Source organism: Echeneis naucrates, chromosome 9 (assembly GCF_900963305.1).
Source record: "Echeneis naucrates chromosome 9, fEcheNa1.1, whole genome shotgun sequence".
Classification (NCBI taxonomy): Eukaryota; Metazoa; Chordata; class Actinopteri; order Carangiformes; family Echeneidae; genus Echeneis; species Echeneis naucrates.
In genome coordinates this window covers 13,034,459-13,056,999 of record NC_042519.1, presented here as the reverse complement: position 1 = coordinate 13,056,999, position 22,541 = coordinate 13,034,459, and the positions used below count along the sequence as shown (strand labels likewise).

The 22,541-nt window shown below is 39.4% G+C and overlaps 3 protein-coding genes across 4 annotated transcripts; 1 reads left to right on the top strand and 2 right to left on the bottom strand.

Annotated features, from left to right (window-relative positions):
• Window positions 1-165: 165 nt before the first annotated feature.
• naa35 (N-alpha-acetyltransferase 35, NatC auxiliary subunit) lies at window positions 166-8,351 on the top strand. The gene is made up of 23 exons (XM_029510602.1): window positions 166-233; window positions 1,636-1,764; window positions 1,885-1,918; window positions 2,195-2,309; window positions 2,415-2,489; window positions 2,697-2,864; window positions 2,940-3,006; window positions 3,105-3,148; window positions 3,262-3,312; window positions 3,726-3,809; window positions 4,003-4,117; window positions 4,436-4,614; window positions 4,732-4,791; window positions 4,976-5,082; window positions 5,198-5,264; window positions 5,521-5,619; window positions 5,792-5,970; window positions 6,306-6,442; window positions 6,585-6,652; window positions 6,750-6,890; window positions 7,032-7,154; window positions 7,466-7,546; window positions 7,793-8,351. The coding sequence occupies exons 2-23, from the start codon at window positions 1,644-1,646 to the stop codon at window positions 7,850-7,852; spliced, it is 2,175 nt and encodes a 724-aa protein (XP_029366462.1). The 5' UTR covers window positions 166-233; window positions 1,636-1,643; the 3' UTR covers window positions 7,853-8,351.
• Window positions 8,352-10,774: 2,423 nt separating this feature from the next.
• LOC115049336 (trypsin-like) lies at window positions 10,775-12,284 on the bottom strand. Its single transcript, XM_029511445.1, has 5 exons — window positions 12,219-12,284; window positions 11,949-12,111; window positions 11,486-11,772; window positions 11,284-11,408; window positions 10,775-11,174 (listed from the first exon to the last, which is right to left on the bottom strand). Exons 1-5 carry the CDS (start codon window positions 12,253-12,255, stop codon window positions 11,028-11,030), a joined length of 759 nt encoding a protein of 252 aa, XP_029367305.1. The 5' UTR covers window positions 12,256-12,284; the 3' UTR covers window positions 10,775-11,027.
• A 1,148-nt stretch (window positions 12,285-13,432) lies between these two features.
• golm1 (golgi membrane protein 1) lies at window positions 13,433-21,768 on the bottom strand. 2 transcript variants are annotated; one of them, XM_029510782.1, is made up of 11 exons: window positions 21,586-21,768; window positions 20,488-20,629; window positions 19,187-19,366; window positions 19,012-19,066; window positions 18,803-18,905; window positions 18,435-18,561; window positions 17,862-18,021; window positions 17,502-17,729; window positions 16,558-16,728; window positions 16,347-16,439; window positions 13,433-15,801 (listed from the first exon to the last, which is right to left on the bottom strand). In XM_029510782.1, the coding sequence occupies exons 2-10, from the start codon at window positions 20,614-20,616 to the stop codon at window positions 16,348-16,350; spliced, it is 1,245 nt and encodes a 414-aa protein (XP_029366642.1). In that variant the 5' UTR covers window positions 20,617-20,629; window positions 21,586-21,768; the 3' UTR covers window positions 13,433-15,801; window position 16,347. The 2 variants fall into 2 exon arrangements, with proteins under 2 accessions (XP_029366642.1, XP_029366641.1); XM_029510781.1 differs by having other exon boundaries at window positions 16,564-16,728.
• Between the last annotated feature and the right edge of the window lie 773 nt (window positions 21,769-22,541).

Genomic DNA, 22,541 nt, shown 5'->3' with positions numbered 1-22,541 from the left:
ATCAACCGAGCGCATCTTAACCATTGACAAAATAAAACTTTTATCTCGCTTTACATCTTCATCGGCCTGATAATAAACCACAAGCTGGTAATTAGAGTCCGGGGTGCGCCCTGGTCATAAAAAGACAACATTTCCCGTGTTGACAGCGGATCCTGACGTCATATCTATGCGTCAGTCTTTACAAGCTTAGGAGGAGGTCTTTATTAGCTGCATGGTTTATATAAAATACTAAGGTACGTAATAATCTACAACAAAAACATGGTTTCAGATAATGGTATTCGTGTTGTGTGAATTTAAACAAGTTGAATGACCTCTTAATTTGGCAACTTCCCGTTGACAGGGAACATCGTCTTTGGACGATGTTAGCCTGCTTGCGGAAGGTATCATGAGCTAATTTGACGTTAGTGATAGCTAGCTGTTTTATGATGTGCGTCGTTTTTGTATGTTTTTCTAAGCAGTAAGCATTTAGATTAACCCAGGACACTAGTGCTGTTAAAAGTACTGAGATATCCAGTGACAACATAGAGCTTTACTCATGTGAAGGTGCTGAGCATGTAGCTATAATGCTTTTCTTTCAATTAGATGTTTCGCAGTGCCAGACTGAGGACAATATACCAACATTTACTTTACTCTGCCATTATTTCACCTGCATATGAGGAGGTCTAACTGATTTCATCGTATTGTCTCGTAGCTCAGTTGATACTGAAATGAATCATATAGAAATGGGTGATGTTCACTGTACTGTGCTGAGACTCTTCAGTGCACTCACACGTGCACTGTAGGCTCTAACTGAAGCTTCTCAAATGCGTCGACAGATCATGATGCTAATCCTTCAGGCATCATGTCCACCTATCCAGGAATACAGGTCGAGGATGAAAAACTAAAGTGTTTAGGAACACAGAGAGCAGCCTGCAGGAAACAAATAACTGTGCAGGGTTTTATTTTTTTTTATCAGTGATTCTTAACATACAAGTTGCTGCATGCCGAATTTAACAGTTTAATGCTGGGAAGCAATGAGCTACCTTTGTCACCGCCCCTTAAGATATTTCATTCAACCAAATGTTTGTGTTTTGTTGTTTGTTTTTTTTATATAGAAATACTTTTAAAGTTTGTCAGTTGACCTGATGATTTTCACTGTACATCGTGGGGTGTGCTGGAGACAATCCCAGCCCACAATGGGAGAGGGCAGGGTCACCCTGGACAAGCCGTCAGTCAATCACAGGGCCAAAATGAACAGAGACAGATAGAGACTAACAACCACTCACTCTCCTCACCTACGGACAACATAGTCACCTAAACATGCATGTCTTTGGACGGTGGGAGGAAATCCATGCAGGCATGGGGAGAACATGCAAACTCCACATAGAAACTGAACCTGTGACGTTCTTATTGTGAGGCAACAGAGCTAACCACTTCGCCAACACGCTGCCAAGTGTACATAAATGCCTATTTTAATTATTCGTTAATATGTGAAGACCTGCAGCACATACTTGAGTCTGTGTCCATTCCAAATGATCATTTCATTTAAACTGTTGCCATCTGCCACTAAGTATTTTAACATTTTACACATGTTGGGAAATTATTGTTGATTGCTAATCTTTGTAACAATTTTGTCCCGGTTCTCTTTGCCTCTAGTGGTCACCATGGTGATGAAGTCAGCAGTTGAGGATGATGATGCAGGCTGGGGGCTGGGCATCCCAGAAAAGATGAAGAACAATGCCAACTGGGTTGATATTACCCATGAATTCAAAGGTGCTTGTAAAGGTAAAGTCTCTGCTAATGTCAGCATTTTTGTGTATCTGTGTGTGCATGTGCATGTGTATGTGTAGTATATATGCAGTTAAGAAAGTAAACCAACGTGCTCCACGTTATTTATTTATGCAGAGCTGAACCTTGGGGAGTTGCTTCATGACAAGCTGTGAGTAATAAAAACACATTCACAAACTGTCAGACTTTGAAGGATTAGTTTTCTCTATACAGAAACACTAGATGAAGCATGTGAGCTTGCTTATCTTTTACAAATTAAAGGAAACAAAGAAATTTTTTTGTGTTTTAAGGTTTAAGTAGTGGGTCAGACACTTCAGAAGTCACAAGAAAAAGTCATAGAAGTGAAACAGAATCTTGTCATTTTGAGATGAAGATGTTGGAATTTGACCATATCGATATTAATACACTAAACTGCACGTTGTGGCAGGTTTGGTTTGTTTGAAGCCATGTCAGCAATAGAGATGATGGATCCTAAAATGGATGCAGGAATGATTGGAAATCAAGTCAACAGGAAAGTGCTCAACTTTGAGCAAGCCATCAAGGTACAGTAATGCTCTACAATCAAATTAACATGTACAACAGATTGACATGTTGCGTTCTTAGTAAATTGACCATGCAGTTGATTTATGCTTTCATCTTCTTTTCAGGAAGGTGCCATCAAGGTTAAAGACCTTAGTCTTCCCGAACTCATTGGGATCATAGACACGTGTTTCTGTTGTTTGGTAAGTTTCACTTTTGTGAATGTTGAAACTCTGATTTCAGCCAGTATGTTTGGAATTTGTCATGCAGTGTGTTTTTATGTGTAATATGTATAAAATAGTCAGGACACCATCTACACAGAGAATCCTTAAAGCCCATTAAATCTCAAGATGGTGAGACACTCACGTTGGTGCATGTTTTTGTGTCTACCTTAACATGTTTTCTTTTAGATTACATGGCTGGAGGGCCACTCTTTGGCACAGACTGTGTTCACCTGTCTGTACATTCACAACCCCGACTTGATTGAGGAGCCAGCACTCAAAGCCTTTGCCCTGGGCATCCTGAAAGTGTGTGACATCGCCCGAGAAAAAGTTAACAAGGCTGCTGTGTTTGAAGAGGCAAGCGACTTTCCAAAGTGTGTGCGTGTGGTTTCATATTCTCAGTTTCACATTTATGTCTCTAACACTCTGTAGGAGGACTTCCAAGCCATGACATATGGTTTCAAGATGGCCAATAATGTGACAGACCTGCGGGTGACAGGTACAAGCATATTGTGCAAGGATATATTGTGCTTAAGTCTGCAGTTGATTCAGAAGATCAGAGGTAGCTGATGTCCTCTCCTGTGTTCATCCTATCAGGTATGCTCAAAGATGTGGAGGATGAGTTACAGAGGAAAGTTAAGGTACTTGTTCTCAATCAGTCGAAGCACCTGCCTTTGCCATTGAATTACCAATAATGCAAATGCTATTCTGAGTCTTGCATTTTTTTCCTGATCAAAATCTTAAATTCCGTCAGAGCACACGCAGTCGACAAGGGGAGCAGCGAAACCCAGATGTGGAGCTGGAGGTATGCTGCGTTTTCCTTCATCTCTCCATCTCTGTGTGTGGGTTCTTATTGGGGGGGCATTCACATTGGACAAGTAGTGAATAAGAGTGTCACGGCTCTTAAATTAAACCCATTAATTAAGCCTTGTATCCCCACATGAAAGTACCAAACCATGAACTCTTGCTCACAGTCTCTGCTTATTGCATATTTTTCTCTGTCAGAGTGTGGGACTGAAGCGACATTTAAGAGACTCGATTCTTGAAGTTTTTTCATTATAGTAGCCGTATCAGGAGGAAAAAAATCCAAACCAAAAATGGATTTCTTAGTGGTCAGAAAAAATGCCTGTATAAATAGCTATTAATAGCTTTGTAGATATTTATATGCCAGTTTAATGTTCCTCCATGTTTTTTTTTTTTGTTTTTTTTTTTCCCCAGCATCAGCAGTGTTTGGCTCTTTTCAATAGAATCAAGTTCACACGTCTTCTACTGACTGCCCTGATTGCTTTTACAAAAAAGGAGGTAATACACACTCAAAGCAAGCCAGTCATCACTGTCATATGGCTTTTAAACTTAGTTTCTGCTTAGATAGTGAGCAGTGCTGATTCCATTCAATTATTTTGTGCACTTACGTATTAATTTGTATATCGGATTGGGCATTGATTGGATTTTTTTTTCTTTTTTTCTTTTATTTTTTTAAATAAAACTTTTTCAGACTAGCTCAGTGAGCGAGGCCCAGAAGCTTGTGGCACAGGCAGCTGACCTCTTATCAGCCATTCACTCCAGTATTCAACATGGTATCCAGTCACAGAATGACACCACTAAAGGAGGTAAGACACACACATGCACCCTTTTTAGCCATCAAATCAAGCACACAGTTTAAACTGACATGAGTTTACAAAGCAACAGCTTGAAGAGATAATACACATCTATAACTAAATGATTAGTATCACAAATAAATGAAATTGCACATACAAATTATACACTTTCTTGGTCTCCAGGCATCCAGTTAAGTCATCCTGACAACCCAGAGATCTGTATCTTTCTAGTTTCACACAAAGCTGAAAGCAACATCTGTTGTTTTGCTTCTGTCTATTTTGTGTAGCTTCTAAGGGAAGATTACTTTATAACTTTGTTGTTTGTTGCAGACCACCCTATCATGATGGGCTTTGAGCCCCTGGTCAACCAGAGACTGCTGCCGCCTACATTTCCTCGCTATGCCAAGATCATAAAGCGGGAAGACATGGTGGCCTACTTCAGCAAACTTATAGAGCGGATCAAGACGGTCTGTGACGTAATCAACACCACCAACTTACATGGCATACTGGTAAGCGCAGATGATTAGAAAGACGGACACGAACACAAGCCTTAAGTGTATAGAAAAACATAAAAAAAAAAAGATGAAGGGCTGTTGATTTGAATAGTGTGTTTGTGTCTTCACTAGGACTTTTTCTGTGAGTTTAGTGAGCAGTCTCCCTGTGTGCTCTCCAGATCTCTACTTCAAGTGAGTTCTCAACCATGTATAAGAGGGGTCTTTGTGATGCCTACAGGGCAACCCCTTCAAATCTGTGACATATTTTTGCAACAATTAAAAAAACATTCTTAACAGTTGAGTAAAGCACACAACATGATATACGTTTAGAAATCCAGGACATGAGAACTAATCAGTTTATTTTCTGTAAATCCAGACAACCTTCCTGATAGATAATAAGAAAGTGTTTGGCACCCACCTGATGCAGGACATGATCAAAGATGCTCTGAGATACTTTGTTAGCCCACCTGTCCTCTCCTACAAGTAAGTGTTTGTTGTTGAACGTCATTTAAAATTGTTGAAGTCATTGGGTGATTCAGCCATTTTTATTTCCATAAATTGAAATTTTGTGTGTTTTCACACCTGTTTCTCTCTCCAGGTGCTGTCTGTTTAACAACCACCAGGCCAAGGATTACATTGACTCCTTTGTTACACACTGCTCCAGGGTATGTCACCACAAGTGCTGTTCAACATCAGCAACATCAGTGTGTGCATCTGGGCCCTTTACTTACATTTGTTACCTTGGCTACTCAGTGCATCTAAACTATAACTAAAATTATTTGCATAAAAAAGAGCTTGATGATTAGCTAAAGCTAAAGTTCTGCTTTAATGGAGTTGTTGACACTTTGGATGTAACTGTGTGTGATTGTTTGGGTGTGCGGTTGTGTGTTTGTGTGGATGTCTTGCCTATTTTTCCTATAGCCATTCTGTAGTCTGATCCAGATCCACGGGCACAACCGGGCTCGGCAGAGAGACAAGTTAGGTCACATCCTAGAAGAGTTTGCCACACTGCAGGATGAGGTGCAGCTGTTTCCACTCTTTTCCCAACATGTTTTTATTTTGTCACACACAAGCATCCATTTGGATAATTAGTTTTACTTAATTATTAATTAAACCATCTCAGCTGTTCTGTGGGCAATTGTGATTTCATAATTTATGAACCAAACCTAAAGTGTTCTTTTGTCCTCTGCAGGCTGAGAAAGTAGATGCAGCGTTGCATAGCCTGCTGATGAAACTTGAGCCTCAGCGACAGCATCTGGCTTGTCTTGGCACCTGGATCCTCTACCATAACCTGAGGATCATGATCCAGTATCTGCTGAGTGGCTTTGAATTGGAGCTTTACAGCATGCATGAGTACTACTACATTTACTGGTGAGGGCAGTTGGTTGGTTGCTTGTGTCTGTTGCTGCAGTTCAGAAACACAATATCAGATCTCTGTGTCAGTCACAGATGCACCTTCGTTCATCTGTTCTGACACGCAACATTGTGAATTGTGCCTATAAGCAATTGCAGTGATATCATCAGTCTACGCTTTTGTTTTCCTATTTGAGTGGTGCACCTTGATAGGATTAGGTGGCTGTTAAAAGCAATTTGGGATTATTATTATTTTTCCCACCTCATTTTCTTCATGCTCTCCATATTGCTTCATCCAAAATATAGACTCAGACTGATACACTGTGAATTTACACGTTTGTCTGTGACTGCAGGTACCTGTCAGAGTTCCTTTACGCCTGGCTCATGTCCACTTTGAGCAGAGCCGACTCCTCCCAGATGGCTGAGGAGCGGATTCTGGAGGAGCAGCTGAAAGGACGCAGCAGTAAAAAGATCAAGAAGAAGAAGAAAGGTACACTTGCTGCAATCGCCATGGATTCTCTGTGTATGAGCACATATATTGTGCATATTGTGTACAAACTAAAAAATAGGCAATACGTCAAAGTGGTGTCATCCTGTAGAATGCTGATGGTATGTTTGGGGTTATTTTGCAGTTCGTCCCCTCAGCAAGGAGATTAACATGAGTCAAGCATACCAGAACATGTGTGCTGGCATGTACAAGGTAAAACATGAAAATAATAGGCCCTCTTCAGGCCATTTAGGTGCAAGTCAGGTATAATCTGTCCTTTCTCTACCCCTCCCTCTGGATCTCTCTCCAGACCATGGTTGCTTTGGATATGGATGGAAAGGTGCATAAACCTCAATTTGAGCTGGACAGCGAGCAGGTCCGCTATGAACACCGCTTTGCCCCCTTCAACAGCGTAGTAACCCCCCCACCTGTACACTACATTCAGTTCAAGGTACAGTCCTATTTTTACGCAGCGTAACTCTTACTTTTAGCTTTCCCTTCTTTATAACATGACTTTCTTCTTTCTGCTCTCTCTCCTCCACGCTCAGTGTTTCTGCTCTTCCTCACTTTGACTTTCTCTCATCCATTCCAGGAGATGTCCGATCTGAAGAAATACAATCCTCCACCAGGCTCTGCTGATCTCTACTTGGCAGCTAGCAAACATTTTCAGCAGGCCAAACTCATCTTAGAAAATGTCCCCAGCCCAGATCCTGAGGTCAGGAAAATTCAAATGTTGTAAAATTCATGCTGTTACATTGAGCATAGTTGCTTTTGCAATGTGCAATTTTGTCTTCAGCCTAACTTGATTTGCTCTCAAAATCTACTATCTAGACTTGTGCTACTTCCTGATAAATAGTTTTGAATAACAGACAAAGTAAAAGGCCAGAGATTCTAACAGTAGCTTCAGTTTTATGGGGTGACAGTATTTTTATGATATGCTGCACCACGCTAAGCTAAACGGTCGGCTTGTATGCTAGTTCTTACATTTTCCATTATCAGTAACCAGATACTGAAATTTGATAACAGGTGAACCGTATACTGAAGGTGGCCAAACCCAACATTGTGGTAATGAAGCTCCTGGCTGGAGGACATAAGAAGGAGACCAAGGTAACGACACGTGCTCTCAAATTATCATTATGTGTTACCGTGGTTACAAGTCAGTTGTCTTAAGGTTAAACACACAAAGGATTAAAATGACAGATGTGAAATGATGGTTTTATAATAAAGAATATATAAGAAATATCTATAAGATGCTGTTTGAATGAGCAGACATTCTGATCGGCTCACCTGAATGTTGTGTATTTCGTAACAGCTGTTACATACTGTGAGTTAAAAACATGTCTACATCTCTAGGTGCTCCCTGAGTTTGACTTCTCAACCCATAAGTACTTCCCCGTGGTCAAGATTATGTGACTATGATGTGCACCAAAGACAGGACCGTCTCAACGCATCAGCCATACCTGAGCAAGTGTTCATTGGCCCTGATTCAATCAGAAGAGTGTGAGTGTGTGAGTGCGTGAGTGAGAGTGAGTGAGAGTGATGTACTAAACTGTAAAGTAGTTTGACTGCTTTTTGAGTCACTTTCTCACCTGAATGAAGTCACAACGGGACCTAAATGAGTGACAATGTCCACACTTGCATCTGTGAAAGGTGTGAGAGCGTGTGTGTGTGTGTGTGTGTGTGTGTGTGTGTGTGTGTGTGTGTGTGTGTGTGTGTGTGTGTGTGTGTGTGTGTGTGTGTGTGTGTGTGTGTGTGTGTGTGTGTGTGTGTGTGTGTGTGTGTGTGTGTGTGTGTGTGTGTGTGTGTGTGTGTGTGTGTGTGTGTGTGTGTGTGTGTGCGCACACATTTCCGATGAATTTCAAGGTGCTTTTGTGCAAAAAAAATAAAAAAAAATGGCAAATTAAAATTTTTCAAAGACTCAAAGCCTCCTGAACAGTCTTGTAATGGGTTGAACTGTAAGTGTGTGCATATCATAAAATTATAGCAGTATGGTTATGTATCTGTCAGAATGAAAATGTTTCATCGTATCAAAATGTCTTTTGAGAGAGAAAAAAAGAAAAGCAGGATTCTCACTAACAGTCTGTGACACACAAAATGATAATCCCTTAAGTCAAGTTGCAATAAGTTGGGGCTGATGAAAATCATCCACTGCACATGATTAAGTTATGAAAGAGGTGATCTCGCAGGTTCTGTCCTCTAATTGTACTTTAGCAGATGGGAAACTGAGTGATCTTGTGGGTGGACGTCTGGTTCTGAGATCTGCCGTGTGGGGCCCTTGCACCGCTCCCGAAGCGAACCCTCCCCTGTTAACACTCATGAACATTTACAGGCTATCAACTCGGCTATTACACGCATTGCAAATCATTTACTGACGCACCTCACAAAATATTACTGCCTCATAAGCCGATTTGTAAATCTGTCAGAGAATGTCACTAAGTGGAGCTCTGAATGAGCCAGCCTTTGTCCTGACAGTTAACAGGAAGAGGAGCAGCCTGGGGCCGACCACATTACAAGGCTCACACTTTTTCATGAGTTATTGTGCCTCTCTCCTCTGGAAAGCTAACCGCTAACCCTTCATACACCAGAAACATGTTTCTAATTTGCTATTAATCTTTGGTAATATAAAGCCCAGCTCTGTCCCATGTAGCTGACACAAGGCACCTGCCCAGAGAGACGCTCAAGTACTCTACCTGCCTCTGAATAAAGCCCTTTAAAAAGTCATTTATTTTATATTTAAGTTCTTAAGTTTGACCCATTCCATCAGTTCTCATCTAAAACTAGATCTCAATGATAACATTTAACTTCTATTTCCTTCTAATTGCCCCTGAAGCTAAAGACCATTATTTTTGTTAAAATCTCTTGGGTAATAAACAAATCCAAGTCTTTCAAAATGCTTGTGCACAGTATTGGCCACACTGGTGAAGGGAAGGTGACAGCACCCTTTTGAGCCATAGCCTACTGAGGTTGAAATTACTGAACTGGTTGGTGGTGAACCGGTCTGCTGCCTACGACTGTGCCTCCTGTCTCGGACAGTCACCCAGCCACCCTGAATAGATCCCGGCTGCTCGGGAGCTGCTGGGAGGGGGGGGGGGGGCTCTCTCAGCTGCCTTTTCCAGAGACTGGATCCCTCCACAGACTAGAGACAGCATTTGTTATGTTACTGCTGAAACAAAAGACCTGAAGACCCGTAGTAATGAGTCGTAAACAAGCTGTTCCAACTCTGAGCCTGTGCAGCGGCCATGAGACAAGTGAATGACAGACTCAGACCGGAAGACCCCATTTTATGAGTTGTAAACAAATCAGCCATTTCTACACAGAGAATATCCGGCAGGAAGACCCGTTCGTGAACGAATCTGAGCCTGTGGTGCGCATGTGCAGACCAGGGAAAAAAGAACAAGTCATCCACTGAGATGACTTCTTACTCGTGAGTCATAGAAAAAGTTCGTTCAAAATGAACGACACATCACTAGGCTGCGCTTATATTAAGTTTTGCAATATTACAGCCGGTCTGATCTGGTTGCCATTCACAATACATCCTTTTTAAAATTGACCTGTTATGTATCAGTACGAATCACCCAAACTGAACTGCTCAGCAAAACGATAAGAGGTTAGCAGGTCTGTCAGTAAACTAATGCAGTCTTTGTCTCTGGATGCTGAGGTACAGTCACCTACAGGCTGCACTGTGAGCGTTGAGTCAAATCGACTGTGCTGGGCCTAAAAGGAAGCTGTTTTTTTTTTTAATACTCACAGCCTGAGACATTATAAATAATGCCTTCCTCTCACACTGAAGACTTGGAAGGTAAGTCAGATCCATTTGGTGTCACAGTATTTAAATTGAAGATTGTTCAGCTTCCAAGCCTAACAGCTGAAACAGAAGCTGAATGCACTTCAATGGTACTGTTTCACTGACTGTCTCGTAGGTTTACACTGAATTTGGCCTGTAGCTTAACAGATGAGCTGGTGCCAATAGGACTAAATATTTTAGGAAAAAACTTGGACCCTATTGTACTCCCTCTGTTTGGTCTGTCTCAGCAGTTTTTTTTTTTTTTTTTAATTATGTTTTTTGTTTTCTGCATGTTATAAGGAGCACCATGCTGCTGCAGGGCCAGGGCTCCTTCAAAACACACACCTGGTTGAGTAAAAGGTTCAATTTGAAAGAAAATTATGGAATATATGAAAAAAAAAAATGCTGTGAAACTTTGTTCTACAGTGATGTTTTCACTTTATGCAGCATAACTTATACTGTGCAAGAGTAGCCAGAATTTGAAAGTTGCTGAAATGCAACAAAACATTTTACAATGAACTTTAAAGACTTACAACTGATAACACACAGAGTCAAGGATTACATCATTTAATTCATGGACAATATTTGGTGTTACAGAAGGAACACAAATTTAAGCCAAATTTAAATCCACCCCACAGTTTTATTTTTGAAAAGAGAGCTCTGGTGACTTACTCCACACACATATTAATAGATAAACTATTAAGAGCAATCATTGGTCAGGTGATTATGATTATAAAAGAAAGGATGATATAGTTGCATATATATTTATATTTGTAATCCTTATATGCATCTGTATTTTACTCATTAATTTTCCGCCATGGTTTTTTCAATCCACTCCCTGTAGGAACATATATCAAGCATTACAATGTTGGCTTCACACTTATCAGTTGGCTTGTTGACAATGATCCCATGTAAGGCACTGTTGTACTCAACAGCTGAACCGTCATCGCCCTGGGAGAGAGACCAGAGTTGTGGTCATTTCACTCAATTTCATGAAGAAATTATAGAAAATAAATCGGAAATAATCAAAGAAATGCATCATATGAAACTCTTTCCTTACAAAGCAAACCTCCACAGCAGGTTGGAAGGCACAAAAGATGTTTTCACTGGCGTACTTGGGGTCAGGTTTATCATTTTCCCCACATTGTTTTATTTTTGTGCTGGCACACCGCAATTTTTTGGACTCTGGAGATTTAAAACATAGCATAAGAGAAGTGAATCTTATTTCAACAAGTAGCTTGAGGTAGACTAGTGTTACCCACGCTTAGAGCCAAGCTTCTCAGACCCCCAGCCTCCAATCGCAACCTGTTGCTCCACTTCTGGTTTGGTACAGCTAGAGGTGGGAAGATTGATGACAGGGAGGCTGCCAGACATGTCTTCGTTCAGTTTTAAGAGCATAATGTCGTGGACATTGTCCTCCCCCTTGAAGGAGAACTGATTTTGAAGGTCAATATTTTGTTCATATTTTTTGGATGATCCTTTGAAAAAAGACTTGACTTTTTTCAAGAAGGACACATCATTGTTTAGGCCAAGTTTCACCTTCACAGCTCTGCAAGAAAAAGAAAGTAAAAAAGAGGCAAGCATTTTGACATAAGTTAAAATCTTTTAAAATGCTTCACTTTTTCCTATTAATGGTATGTTTTGGAAAGGAGTTTAATTTCCCTCCACATAGTCGTTTAAAAACACATGAAAACTGCATCCCACTAGAAAATGGATGTTTCTTACTGTTCTGCACAGTGAGCAGCAGTGATGACCCAGCGGGGGTTGAGCAGAGCACCTCCACAGGACTTTCCCCCAGTGACAGTCTCAATCTGGACATGGTACAGCCTTTCCTTCTTACAGTCACGACTCCCTAAAACTCTCTTCTCAATGTCCCCTGATGCAGCACCTGACATATGGAAGCAAAGCAGACGTCATATGAGGTGACAGCACATTTGTATGGTTCAGACTCGCTTCCAGCCTGAATGTGCTCAAGGAGAGAAAATTAAAGCTCACCCGCAAGAAGAAGTACCAAGGCAAAGCTGAGCTTCATTGTGATCACTTTGGATGCAGATCACCTCACATAGCTCTCTGGCCGGGGCGTCCATTTTTATAGAGGGACTACTGGAAAGATTGAAAGATTGATATGTTAAAAAGCTATAGATGAACATCAGAACACTCCCAGCAGCTCTGCCATAATTTTATCTCATACCTTTTATGGTAACAGACTCAACTGTGAAGGTGGGGTAAAGAGAAGGGGAGTCCAGTGGAAAGATAGTACAATTGAAAAAAAAAAGAGAGGGAGAGAAACCACATGTGATCCTGGGAACGAGAAGAGCAATGTCAGTGCACCTTTGTCACTTTAAGCTTGGCAATATACATATACACACACACTCTCACATGTATTATGTGTGTGTGTATGCGCAAAGATTAGCTTTTTCATAAAATTTTGTTTGGAAGAAAAGATTTTCTTTTGAAATACACGGTGCTTTTTCTTTATCATATAGACCTTGAAGGCAGAAATATTTTACTTAGTGTTAAAACTTGGTCTGTCATGCTGCGTTCTGAACATCTGACTCAGTCAAACATTTGTTCACCCCTCACAACTTAAGAACATCTGTCCCTCCAGACCAAAAATTTATTCATTAAATATCTTACATGTTGCCTGTTTTCACTCAGCAAATATGACCTGAAGTCATAGTTCTATGTATTAGTGAACTGTACATATAATTCAATTAAAAACTGTACAAAATACTTCAAAACTCTCATTCTGTTTAGCTTTTGAAAACTATTTTGAGTTTTAACTTTAACTTTAACTTTAACGCCAGCTTTTGAAGGATTCTGATGTTTTGTGGTGGAAAGCTAGGGAGGAAAAATTTAACTCATTGTACTGTAATGCAATTGTTCTTTTTCATTGGTAATATTCATTATAACTGTCTCAAAGACAAAAATATACAAATTCTTTAAACCCAAATTCCATCACCTCTCACACCACTCATTTGACTACACATTATCTTCCATTTTTTACATATTGTGTGCCACCTGAATACGTTGTAGTCCAGCCAGTGTGTTGAATGCTACGTTACGTTGCCTGTGAATTTGCTGGCACATTACATTCCCTAATGGCAGGAGTCCAGTAATAACACACTTACTTCCTGAAAATATTATATGCTTGAGCTTGTTAATGGTCATGTCACAGAATGATTCCCACATTAAAACAGAAGTCCTCGTAGTAGTAATAAAAACAATTTTTATTGCCTATCATCAATAAATCTTTCATAAACTTTTTTCAGAAATTAAACACATTCTGCCAAAACAAAGCAGTGACTGTCCAAGCTTTGCAGCAACAATGAAGAACAGCAACTCTGGAAAGAACATGACAACATGAAAAAGTCAAAAAACAAACAAAACAAACAAAAACCATCAACTTAAAAGGAAGACACTTGGCTTCATATTCTTCAGTTCAAACATGAGTGTTGAGGTTGAACAAGTTTGCTTCCTTTCCAATGTTTTAGTGGAATTTAATCCTGCATATTGAAAAAGTCTCCCTGTTTGTGTAGTTGAAGTTTTAAAAATAATAATAATATAGTAAAAACCCTAAATTGGTACTGCAAAACTAAGTGCTTCATGCCTGCATCTTTACCCCTTCCATACATTCTGTAGGTACATATTGCTAAAATCCAGCAAGTTGGAGAAACCTCATGATCTGTAGTTTTTGTGGGAGTGAATCGTGGGCCAAATGCAATGACGGACAGGAAAGTGACTACATTTCAAACTTTGCTTGAAATGTTCCAAACAAACCATTTCAGCTCTCCACTTTGTAACGTTCAGGTACAGAAGAACTCCATACCTTTTATGGCAACCTTCAGGCACATAGCTGGTATTTGCCTATTATAAGATCTCTTTTTGATCTGACAATGTGTTACAGAAATTTGCCTATGTGTGAAATAACTTGAGTCTGTAGTCAAATTCACCGTTATCAAATAACAAGCCCTCAACTCTTATCTATACAACTGTCAAACTCATGCAGGCACATGGAAAACATTCAAACTCTACAGAGAAAGGGCCCAGGTCAAGGAATCAAACCCAGAACCCCTTTGCTTGCCTAATCACCATTCCACCATGCTGTCCTTAAGCAAAATATCCAAAAATGTAAGAGAAGTAATCTAATCTGGACAGAAATCAAGACAGTAAAATATCCCACCAGAATTGTAACTTTTGGTATTTCTGATTCCTAACATTAGTAGTTCATGTTTGCTTTCCTACTTATTTTCCATCTGGCAAAATCTTAAGTTGAAGAGACAAATATATTTTAGTAGAGCTATTGAACAGTTCACATCTACTGGATTGCAGGAGTGTAAAAGCACAAGACATACTTTAAGGAAATGTCCTTCATAATATCACATCGATTCTCACACCAAAGACAGTAATGCAGACTAAAACCATCAACATCTGAGCAGGTCCACAACCAGAAGCATTTGATCGTGCAGGAAAACTGGTGCACACATATCTAATAAGGCATGCATGATGATTAATCTACAAAGATGTTCCAACTATTCCTTTCCTTGAAATTCAATCCTGATGTCCTCCCTTACTAATCTTGCATGTGGAAAACAGCCCACATGTAACCTTTTGACATTTCATCTGGAATAAAATGGAGAATAATAGCCTAACTGCTACTACAGTGCCAAATCAACAAAGTGACACTTCAGTGCCAATTGTTCTTGGATCACTAATGTCCATTTACACCAATCAATAGTACATTTAAAAGCTAACAAACTTACAACAGCAGTTTTTTTCAATATTACCGGCAACAACCATATTTCAGAGGCTTTCATGGGAATTTTTTCCCAATCTCAGCAGCCTTTCTACTGGAGACTGTACAAGAGTAGCTTAAGGCGTTAAAATGCTGCTGAACCTTTCATGAAGGACTTCTGTCACTGCGATCACTCAGATCTTTCACATTTCATACAGTATTTGAAACCTTGTAACCTACAAGGGTCTGCACATTATCTTCAAGTTACAGAAATACAAAGCTAATCTAATCTGTCATTAAAATCAACAAATTTACAGACATGTTTAAATTCTCAAGCCAAATCGTGTCAACGATTTCTAAAAGCTATTCTCACTATTCCAATGACTACAGAGTATGTGATATGAAAGTAATTAGTACTCTTATACCATCCAAATGTGTTTGCATTTTTATAATAGGTAATTATATGCATACAGTGAAATTCATGTAAACGGAAAGGTGTGTTTAGCTGACAATGGCATATTGCACTCGTTCATGATCGGGATTGGAAGTTAGAATTCTTACAATAATGTGAACATTCAATGATCCAAACTGATGATCTGTCAAAATGTTTACAAAAAAATAAAAATAAAAGAATCAAGTGTACAAAGCGTAATCTTCCTGACAAATGGACAGTCGTTCCAGGAAGCAGATCCTGACAAAATGTCACAAGTCTTTTGCTTTGTTATTTCCCTGTGGATTTGACTTTTCTTCACCTCAGTTTGAAGGGCTGCATTAACTTGAATGCTGCTGTTGTGCTGGAGTGAAAAACAGGTCTTGCCTGTGCTCTGTCTAGGATCTCCATCACTGTAAGAAAAATAAATTGTCTCAATAATTTTCCAACAACAAAAGCTGTTCCAGAAGTCAGGACAGAAAAAAAACGCATCTTCAACTTGGATGTAGCAAAGAAAAAAATAACACAATGAAAAGTAAAAACTGAGGGATATAAGCAACAACAAAAACACAAAACAAATATGAATGCAAAAGAAATGAGAAAGCCACTCTAGTAGCATTTTCTTAGCATTCACCAACACAGAAAAGAAACCGTGATCTTATAGCATTATTTAATCATGTTACCATAAATCGTTTGTGTGGGACACATTTTATGAGGCATTTTTAATCACACCACACAGCCTGTTAAACTAAACGACCTTCTGCTTGTTCCATAGAAGAATATTATTTCCCTGAATGCAAAGCTGTTTTATATGCTCCGGTTCATGAACTTGTTTTTCTAGTTTAACCAAACTGAATTTGAAAATACATCCAAAATGCTCAGATTTTCAGCCGGTTTTCACCAGACCATAAAAAACTGGAGAGCACAAAAGAAAGTGAATAGATGATTCACTGTGTACCTTAGTTCTGGGCAAGTTCAGCTTGTTTGTCTGCTTCAAACTCCCCTTCATTCTCATCATCCCCATTATAGTCAGCCAGCTCCTCTGCCATGTCTATCAAATCATATGATCAACATGTTAAAACAGTAAGTTTTTCTTTTTGCACATTAGTATCTATTACTCAGTCCAACTGTATCTTTTCCTTCAGCTAAACTGCAACTTGTACAAACACACATACCTATATTCTCAGGTTGGTTACTCTGTTGTTCTTTCTGCAAATCATCTCCACCCACTATTTGCTCATCTGCATCATACTCCTCCGGCTCCTCCAGTTTCTGACCAACAAGAGTGTCGTCTGCCTTCCCCTGGCCAATCAGCATTCCTTCCATCCCAGGGTCTGCCTCTGGAGACGTAAAAAAACTGCAATTTCACCATCTCCTCACCGAGACTGTCTGTACAGTCAGAGCAGGGGTAGCTGTCCATCACCATTGGTACTCTGTAAGAGGTAGAGTGGACCATCCACCAACATGCTGTCTCAGCTGTGTTACACACTTTAAGCAGAGATTACACTCATGTGCAACCCTGAGATAAACAGTCAGTCTATGTGTTTGACTCGTGTCATTTTGCAGACTGCTAAGCCACATGGAAGAAGCAACACTGATGTGCCATTTCAGACCAAGCTCTATCCTGCTGTAAAAAAGATGAACCTTTGAAATGGTCAAGCATCTAACATAAAGGATGTTATTCTTTTTTTCAGTGTCATGTCACATTTTCCGCAAGACAGAGAATGTCATTAACTCCTACACAACTACAGAAATATATATGAGGATTCTGCAACTTCAAAAATTACATGGTATTTTATATCATTGCTCCATTCAAGTGTGATTTATGTTACATAGCAAATGCAGTATATTTCTGTTTTTGATTGTGAAGCCAGATGCAATAATGGGAATAGCAAATAATGATTCATTTCATGTCTTAAGTTCCAGTGAAAAGGTTTGTGTGTGTCAAATGTCAAATAGAATTCATATCGTGTCGACACCAGTCAGTTTCAGTTTAAGTATATTCCCACCATATGTGGAAGTTAGAACAAAAACATTGTCAAGGGGACTGATTAGCACCGAATCAGCGAAACATAAGCCCTTCTGTGTTCAGTGTGTTTTCTGAGGTCTTTACCGTCTGTCTGAACACCCGTTTCATGAGCGTCCATCACTTCCACCTCTTTGTCCTCAGTCAGATTATTCTTCATGAGTTTGCTGGTCTCTACTTCATCCTCTGGTGTTTTGACAGCTCCCTCTGGTGTTACTAAAATTTCCTGTTTGACTACATCAGCAGATGGAACAGGCTTGAGCTCTAATTTGAAGAGGTCCTTCACTGTGGGCAGGTCCACTGGGGCATCCTGAGCTAGAATATAATAGTGTAGAAGACAAGTGCAACATTAGGGTTTACATTTATAAAAAATGTTCTAGAAATTATTTTGTTAACTTTTAGTTCAGTATTCTGATCCAACTTCTTCTTATTCATATTTTTCTTTACCTTTTTCCACAATGATCTCATTAGACAATAGTTCAGTTGTGTCCTTTCCTGCAGGCTGAGACACACTTTTAGTGTAGTTTATGGCAGCTTCTGTATTAACTGCATCAGTCTCAGTCATGACAGGTTTATCTTCTTTTACTGTTGCATCCACTGCATTTTCCTGTCGAGGATCAAATTATGAAAAACCACATTTTATTTTACACTTTAAAATGATCTGGGTTTCTAACTATATGAAAAGCAGGAAACTCAGTAGCCAGTCAAAACTATGAGACCCACTCATCATATACACGTAGTTCCCAAAAAAATCTGAGGCCTTGGCCATGAAGTATAAATGGAGCAGTCCAGACTTTTTGCTATACAAATGCCATTTCCACATTTACATTTCAAAAGAGGACAGCAAATTATTTTGAAAATTATTAGAAAATGGAATAATTACTGGCCACCAAACTGGATGAGTTCCAGGTCCGGGGTTTTACCAGAGCACAATGGAGTAAGCACAACAGATGGTTTGCCCCGATCTCAGTCCGAGTGAAAGGCTCTGGATGTCCCATGGTTCGTTATCAAACTGCTTACCTCAGTTGTCACACCTGCAGGAGGGATAATGAGCTTCTCCATTTTTTTCTGAACTTCAAGCTTAGCAGCTGCCACTCTCTCCTCGCACAACTCTTTCTGGGAGAGAACCTGGGACTGACACTGGGTCCTGCATATGTGTACAAAACACACACACACACACACACACACACAAAAAAAAAAAATGTTAACCAGGAGTGAAGCATATTCAATAAACTGAGGCAATTCATGACAACACTTTATGTTTAATTGATATGTCTGAACCTGAGTAACTGGTTGTGATTATTGCCAATTATTGATATCAATAGGTAAAAATAGCATAAATGAGAATAAAGCAATACTTTCAAGTGTAATATGAGCTTTTTTCTTACATGCCATAACTGAGTTTTTTGTTAAGGGTGTTGATATTGCCCTGGCAACTCTGTAGTTCCTTTTGCAGCTTCCCCAGGTCATCGTTCAGCTGATTTAACTGAGCTACAGTGCAAAAACAAACAAGACATTAAGTAGTATAAGAGCTAATTTACATCCCATTTTCTTGTCAATTATTGTTTGTTCGATAAACAAGTTAACAATAAGGTACCTATAAGTTCTTGTATAGTTTTGGTAGAGGAGGAAATGTTCTTCTGCAGTGTTCCCTAGAAGCAAAAACAGCTATCAATGGTAATCTATTTTAGTCTGAACCAACAATGGAAGCAAGTATTGTAGGTGTTGTCAATTGCACTAAATGAACCCCTCTGGCTGTAATGTGTCTGCACCTTGTCAAGACCGCAAGTTTTCTCAGCTCCTTCCAATTGTCTCTTGTAGAGACTTTCTATGTGGCTGATCTGTTCCTTCTGTCTCTGGATCTCCTCTTGGAACTGATTGTTCTTCATCTCTGCAACTCCTCGCTCTGATGCTCCACGTCGTACTTGGCCCTCCAACTCATAGAGCTTAGTCTAAGTCACACAGAAAAACAGATTAAAGGAACTATTGCAAAATCAATTGCAGTTACAATTTGGCATGTGCAATGCCACTGTGTATTCTGTATGTATTATATTGGCTATTTTATTCATATATTTTATATGTCAAATGATGTTTTCATTAAACTTATTTGTTTTAGAATCTAATTTTCTGTCTTGTTACATTTTTTGCTGCTGTAACATGAATTTCCCATCTGAAAGACGGATAAAGAATAATTTTGTCTTTACAAGATTTTAGAAAATCAAACTGATCTTACCATTAATAGACTAAGGAGAACACAGGATAAAAACTTCAATAGTACCAAAGAAAATGAAGCTCAGTTACAAAAGCACAAAATAGCAGAAATGTTTTCTTTGGCCTCAGTTCCTCTTCTGCATCATAAATTATTAAAGTCCTTGAAAAAAAAAAAACAAAAACAAATGAGGAACACTGCTGCTAAGAAGGAAGACCGCAGATCTGAAGACACACAAAAAAAAAAAAAAAAAAACTTGGTTCATAGTAAACCTGTTTCAGCAACACAATACAGATCAAACTGCATTCATCTTATCATTCATCTGTGTTCCCACCAAGAGCAGAAGCTATCCTTTAAAGGATCATTTGTGCTCTGGGCTAAGCAATTGACTATAAACAGATTATTTCTGGCAGTTATTAGCCGATAGTGCTAATGTGAGAATTTCAAGATAGAGCATTTCCTCTTCTGCTGCAGATAGATTTAGATTTTTAAATTAGAAAGAATATTATGAACTAATTTACATACATTACATACCTACAGTAGTCTTGCTCAGTCCAATTTGGGGATTGATGTATCATAGCAACAGGTTGAAGCTATGACAGCATGGTCCTTTCATCACTGTAGTTTTAAAAAGAGCAATCTAATGAACACACTGCATGTGTGCTTGTTGCTTGGCTGACTGTCCATTATTTGATAAGGTCTCTGTGGTGTCAGTGTTTTGTTAACGTGCCAACCCTACAGTGCACTAAGACTGCAGTGTGGAGGGGCAGAGATCCTGGAGGAGCACTGAAGAGAGAAGTGTATTTGTGCTGCAGAATCTAAATACCAACCATGTTTCCCCAGTACTGCTTAGACTTCAATCACCTGTAGCTCCAGGTTGCGGGAGCTGGACACCCAGTAGTTGAAGCCCAGGACCAGGATACAGGCGATGAGAGCGCCAATCATTAGAGGGGGTGACCGTCCTCCACGACGCCCATTCCCGAGACCACCCATACCTGTTTACAGACTGGACAAGCACAAACTATAGTCAGTACTTTCCATTATTTCATATTTACACACAGGCCTCTTTTCTGTCTAGAAGCTATGACAAACATTCTTAAAAGGAGAACACAGGTGTTTTAGATTTTTCTGCTTTGTCCCTCACAGAGAATAGGAAGTAGCACAAGGCTAATGTTGCATGATTCTGTTTAAAACTGCACCAGGTGAATGTTCGTGGTGTCACTAACACAGTACAGAAAATGTTACAATACCAATTTCTCTGCACACTCTGGTTTTTGAATTACCACTTCTTACAGAAAATGTTGGCATTTGTAACTGTATTAGGAGCTGCTCCAGAGTAATAACTAGGTTATTCCCAACTCATTAGCTGCAAAATGTTGCAAAAGCACACAAAAGCACGACTTCTGGGGACACCCAACACACACACACACACACACACACACATAATGTTACTGATAGAGGATCATCATGTCCGGATGAGGCAACAACCTGCCCCTGTAATAAATATGCCCAACCTTATTTTCCCATAAAAACTATCCATGAATTGATCTGCGGAAGATTGGTCGGACTGGTAGACTCAGCCAAATGATAAATCACTTCATTTGCATTAAAATGACGGAATGATGCTGACAATAATGTGAGCCGATGGTTGCCTTTTGTTGCAGCAAAGGGCTGTCTCAGGAAGTCAAACATGACAATGCCACTGTTGTTGTTTGGCATCAATCACACTGACCTCATTATTTTTACACAGCTAGCCAGGAGCTAAACTGGACCAGCTAGATTCACATCAGGAATTTCCCGTATAGTATAATTGAAGGCCTAACTTAGAAAAGCAGAGTAATGAATGAGGCACAGACACAGACACATGCTAAATCAGACCAGCGTTTCCACCCTACGCTCGGTAACGGTCTGGTAGCTAACGTTAGCCGTCGGCTAACCTTGGACACCGGACTGTTTACTCACCCAGTAGTGCCGAAAATCAAAAAACAGGGATTACAACTCGCACTTGGGATATAAAGGGAGACTTGGTGACAGATTGCACGACGTAGAATCCCTCCCCCGGTAGTTCAGTGTCTCATCACCATTCCTCAGTTAGCAACAAACAAACAGCGGACTGTTTCTGTGATAGGCGAGCTGAAGCGCGAATGTTCTTGCGCAGTCTTTGTAATTACGGTACGGGTACTGGAAATGGCCAAAATACACAGGTAAATAATACAGACGTGTGTACTTGGAAAGGGCTGTCATGATAGATACTATCAAATCTTTAAATAACAATTTGTATTGGTTTAAATCCCTAAGACAGTCTTTTCCTCTTTTCAGGGGTCAAACTACAAATTTATGGGATAGAAAATTCTTCTTCCTGGCTTTCAAAGAATTACAGTGCAAATCTGTACGTCTTCATTATTTAACTTTTGATTTATTTGACAAATTGATTTAATAAAGTAATTAGAATTAAATAATTTTAATTTTAAACTTTTTTGAGATAAAATTGTATCACTTATTTTCATTTTACACAGTAAAAGTTGGAGGCCAACCAATAAAATGAGAAAAAAATACTTATTCCTTTCTATTTTACTGCCTTTGGACAGTGTGCCTTATTTTTGTCGCTCACAACTCAAGTGAATGCCCTTCTTGATACCATTAAATTGTGCTTTCATATGCTGCTTGGAAAAGACTTAAAGGGACTGTTAAAAGAGTCCCTTTAAGTCTAAGTTTTTTAGCCTGTCTGTGTATGTTTGTGTGTAATGTTCTGTTTATGTATAATAGTTGATGATTGAATAGATGATTTTGTTTGTCGCATTTGTCAAGTAAAGTGACTGCAAATGTACACTAGTTTTAAGGCTAATCTTGAACAATGCATCAAACGGTAACCTTCATATAAACTATTTATTAATATAACATATTTTTCAAGAAATAAA

Bases quoted from the DNA above. Each gene is read 5' to 3' on its own strand.
- naa35 (XM_029510602.1), top strand. From the start codon at position 1,644: ATGGTGATGAAGTCAGCAGTTGAGGATGATGATGCAGGCTGGGGGCTG. The intron at 1,919-2,194 runs GTGAGTAATAAA...ACGTTGTGGCAG, and splicing joins GAGTTGCTTCATGACAAGCT to GTTTGGTTTGTTTGAAGCCA. The intron at 5,971-6,305 runs GTGAGGGCAGTT...CTGTGACTGCAG, and splicing joins GAGTACTACTACATTTACTG to GTACCTGTCAGAGTTCCTTT.
- LOC115049336 (XM_029511445.1), bottom strand. From the start codon at position 12,255: ATGAAGCTCAGCTTTGCCTTGGTACTTCTTCTTGCGG. The intron at 11,773-11,948 runs GTAAGAAACATC...TTTTTCTTGCAG, and splicing joins GCTGCTCACTGTGCAGAACA to AGCTGTGAAGGTGAAACTTG. The intron at 11,175-11,283 runs GTAAGGAAAGAG...TCTCTCTCCCAG, and splicing joins CTGCTGTGGAGGTTTGCTTT to GGCGATGACGGTTCAGCTGT.
- golm1 (XM_029510782.1), bottom strand. From the start codon at position 20,616: ATGGGTGGTCTCGGGAATGGGCGTCGTGGAGGACGGTCACCCCCTCTA. The intron at 18,906-19,011 runs GTACCTTATTGT...TTTGCACTGTAG, and splicing joins AACTATACAAGAACTTATAG to CTCAGTTAAATCAGCTGAAC. The intron at 16,729-17,501 runs GTAAAGACCTCA...TTACGTCTCCAG, and splicing joins AACGGGTGTTCAGACAGACG to AGGCAGACCCTGGGATGGAA.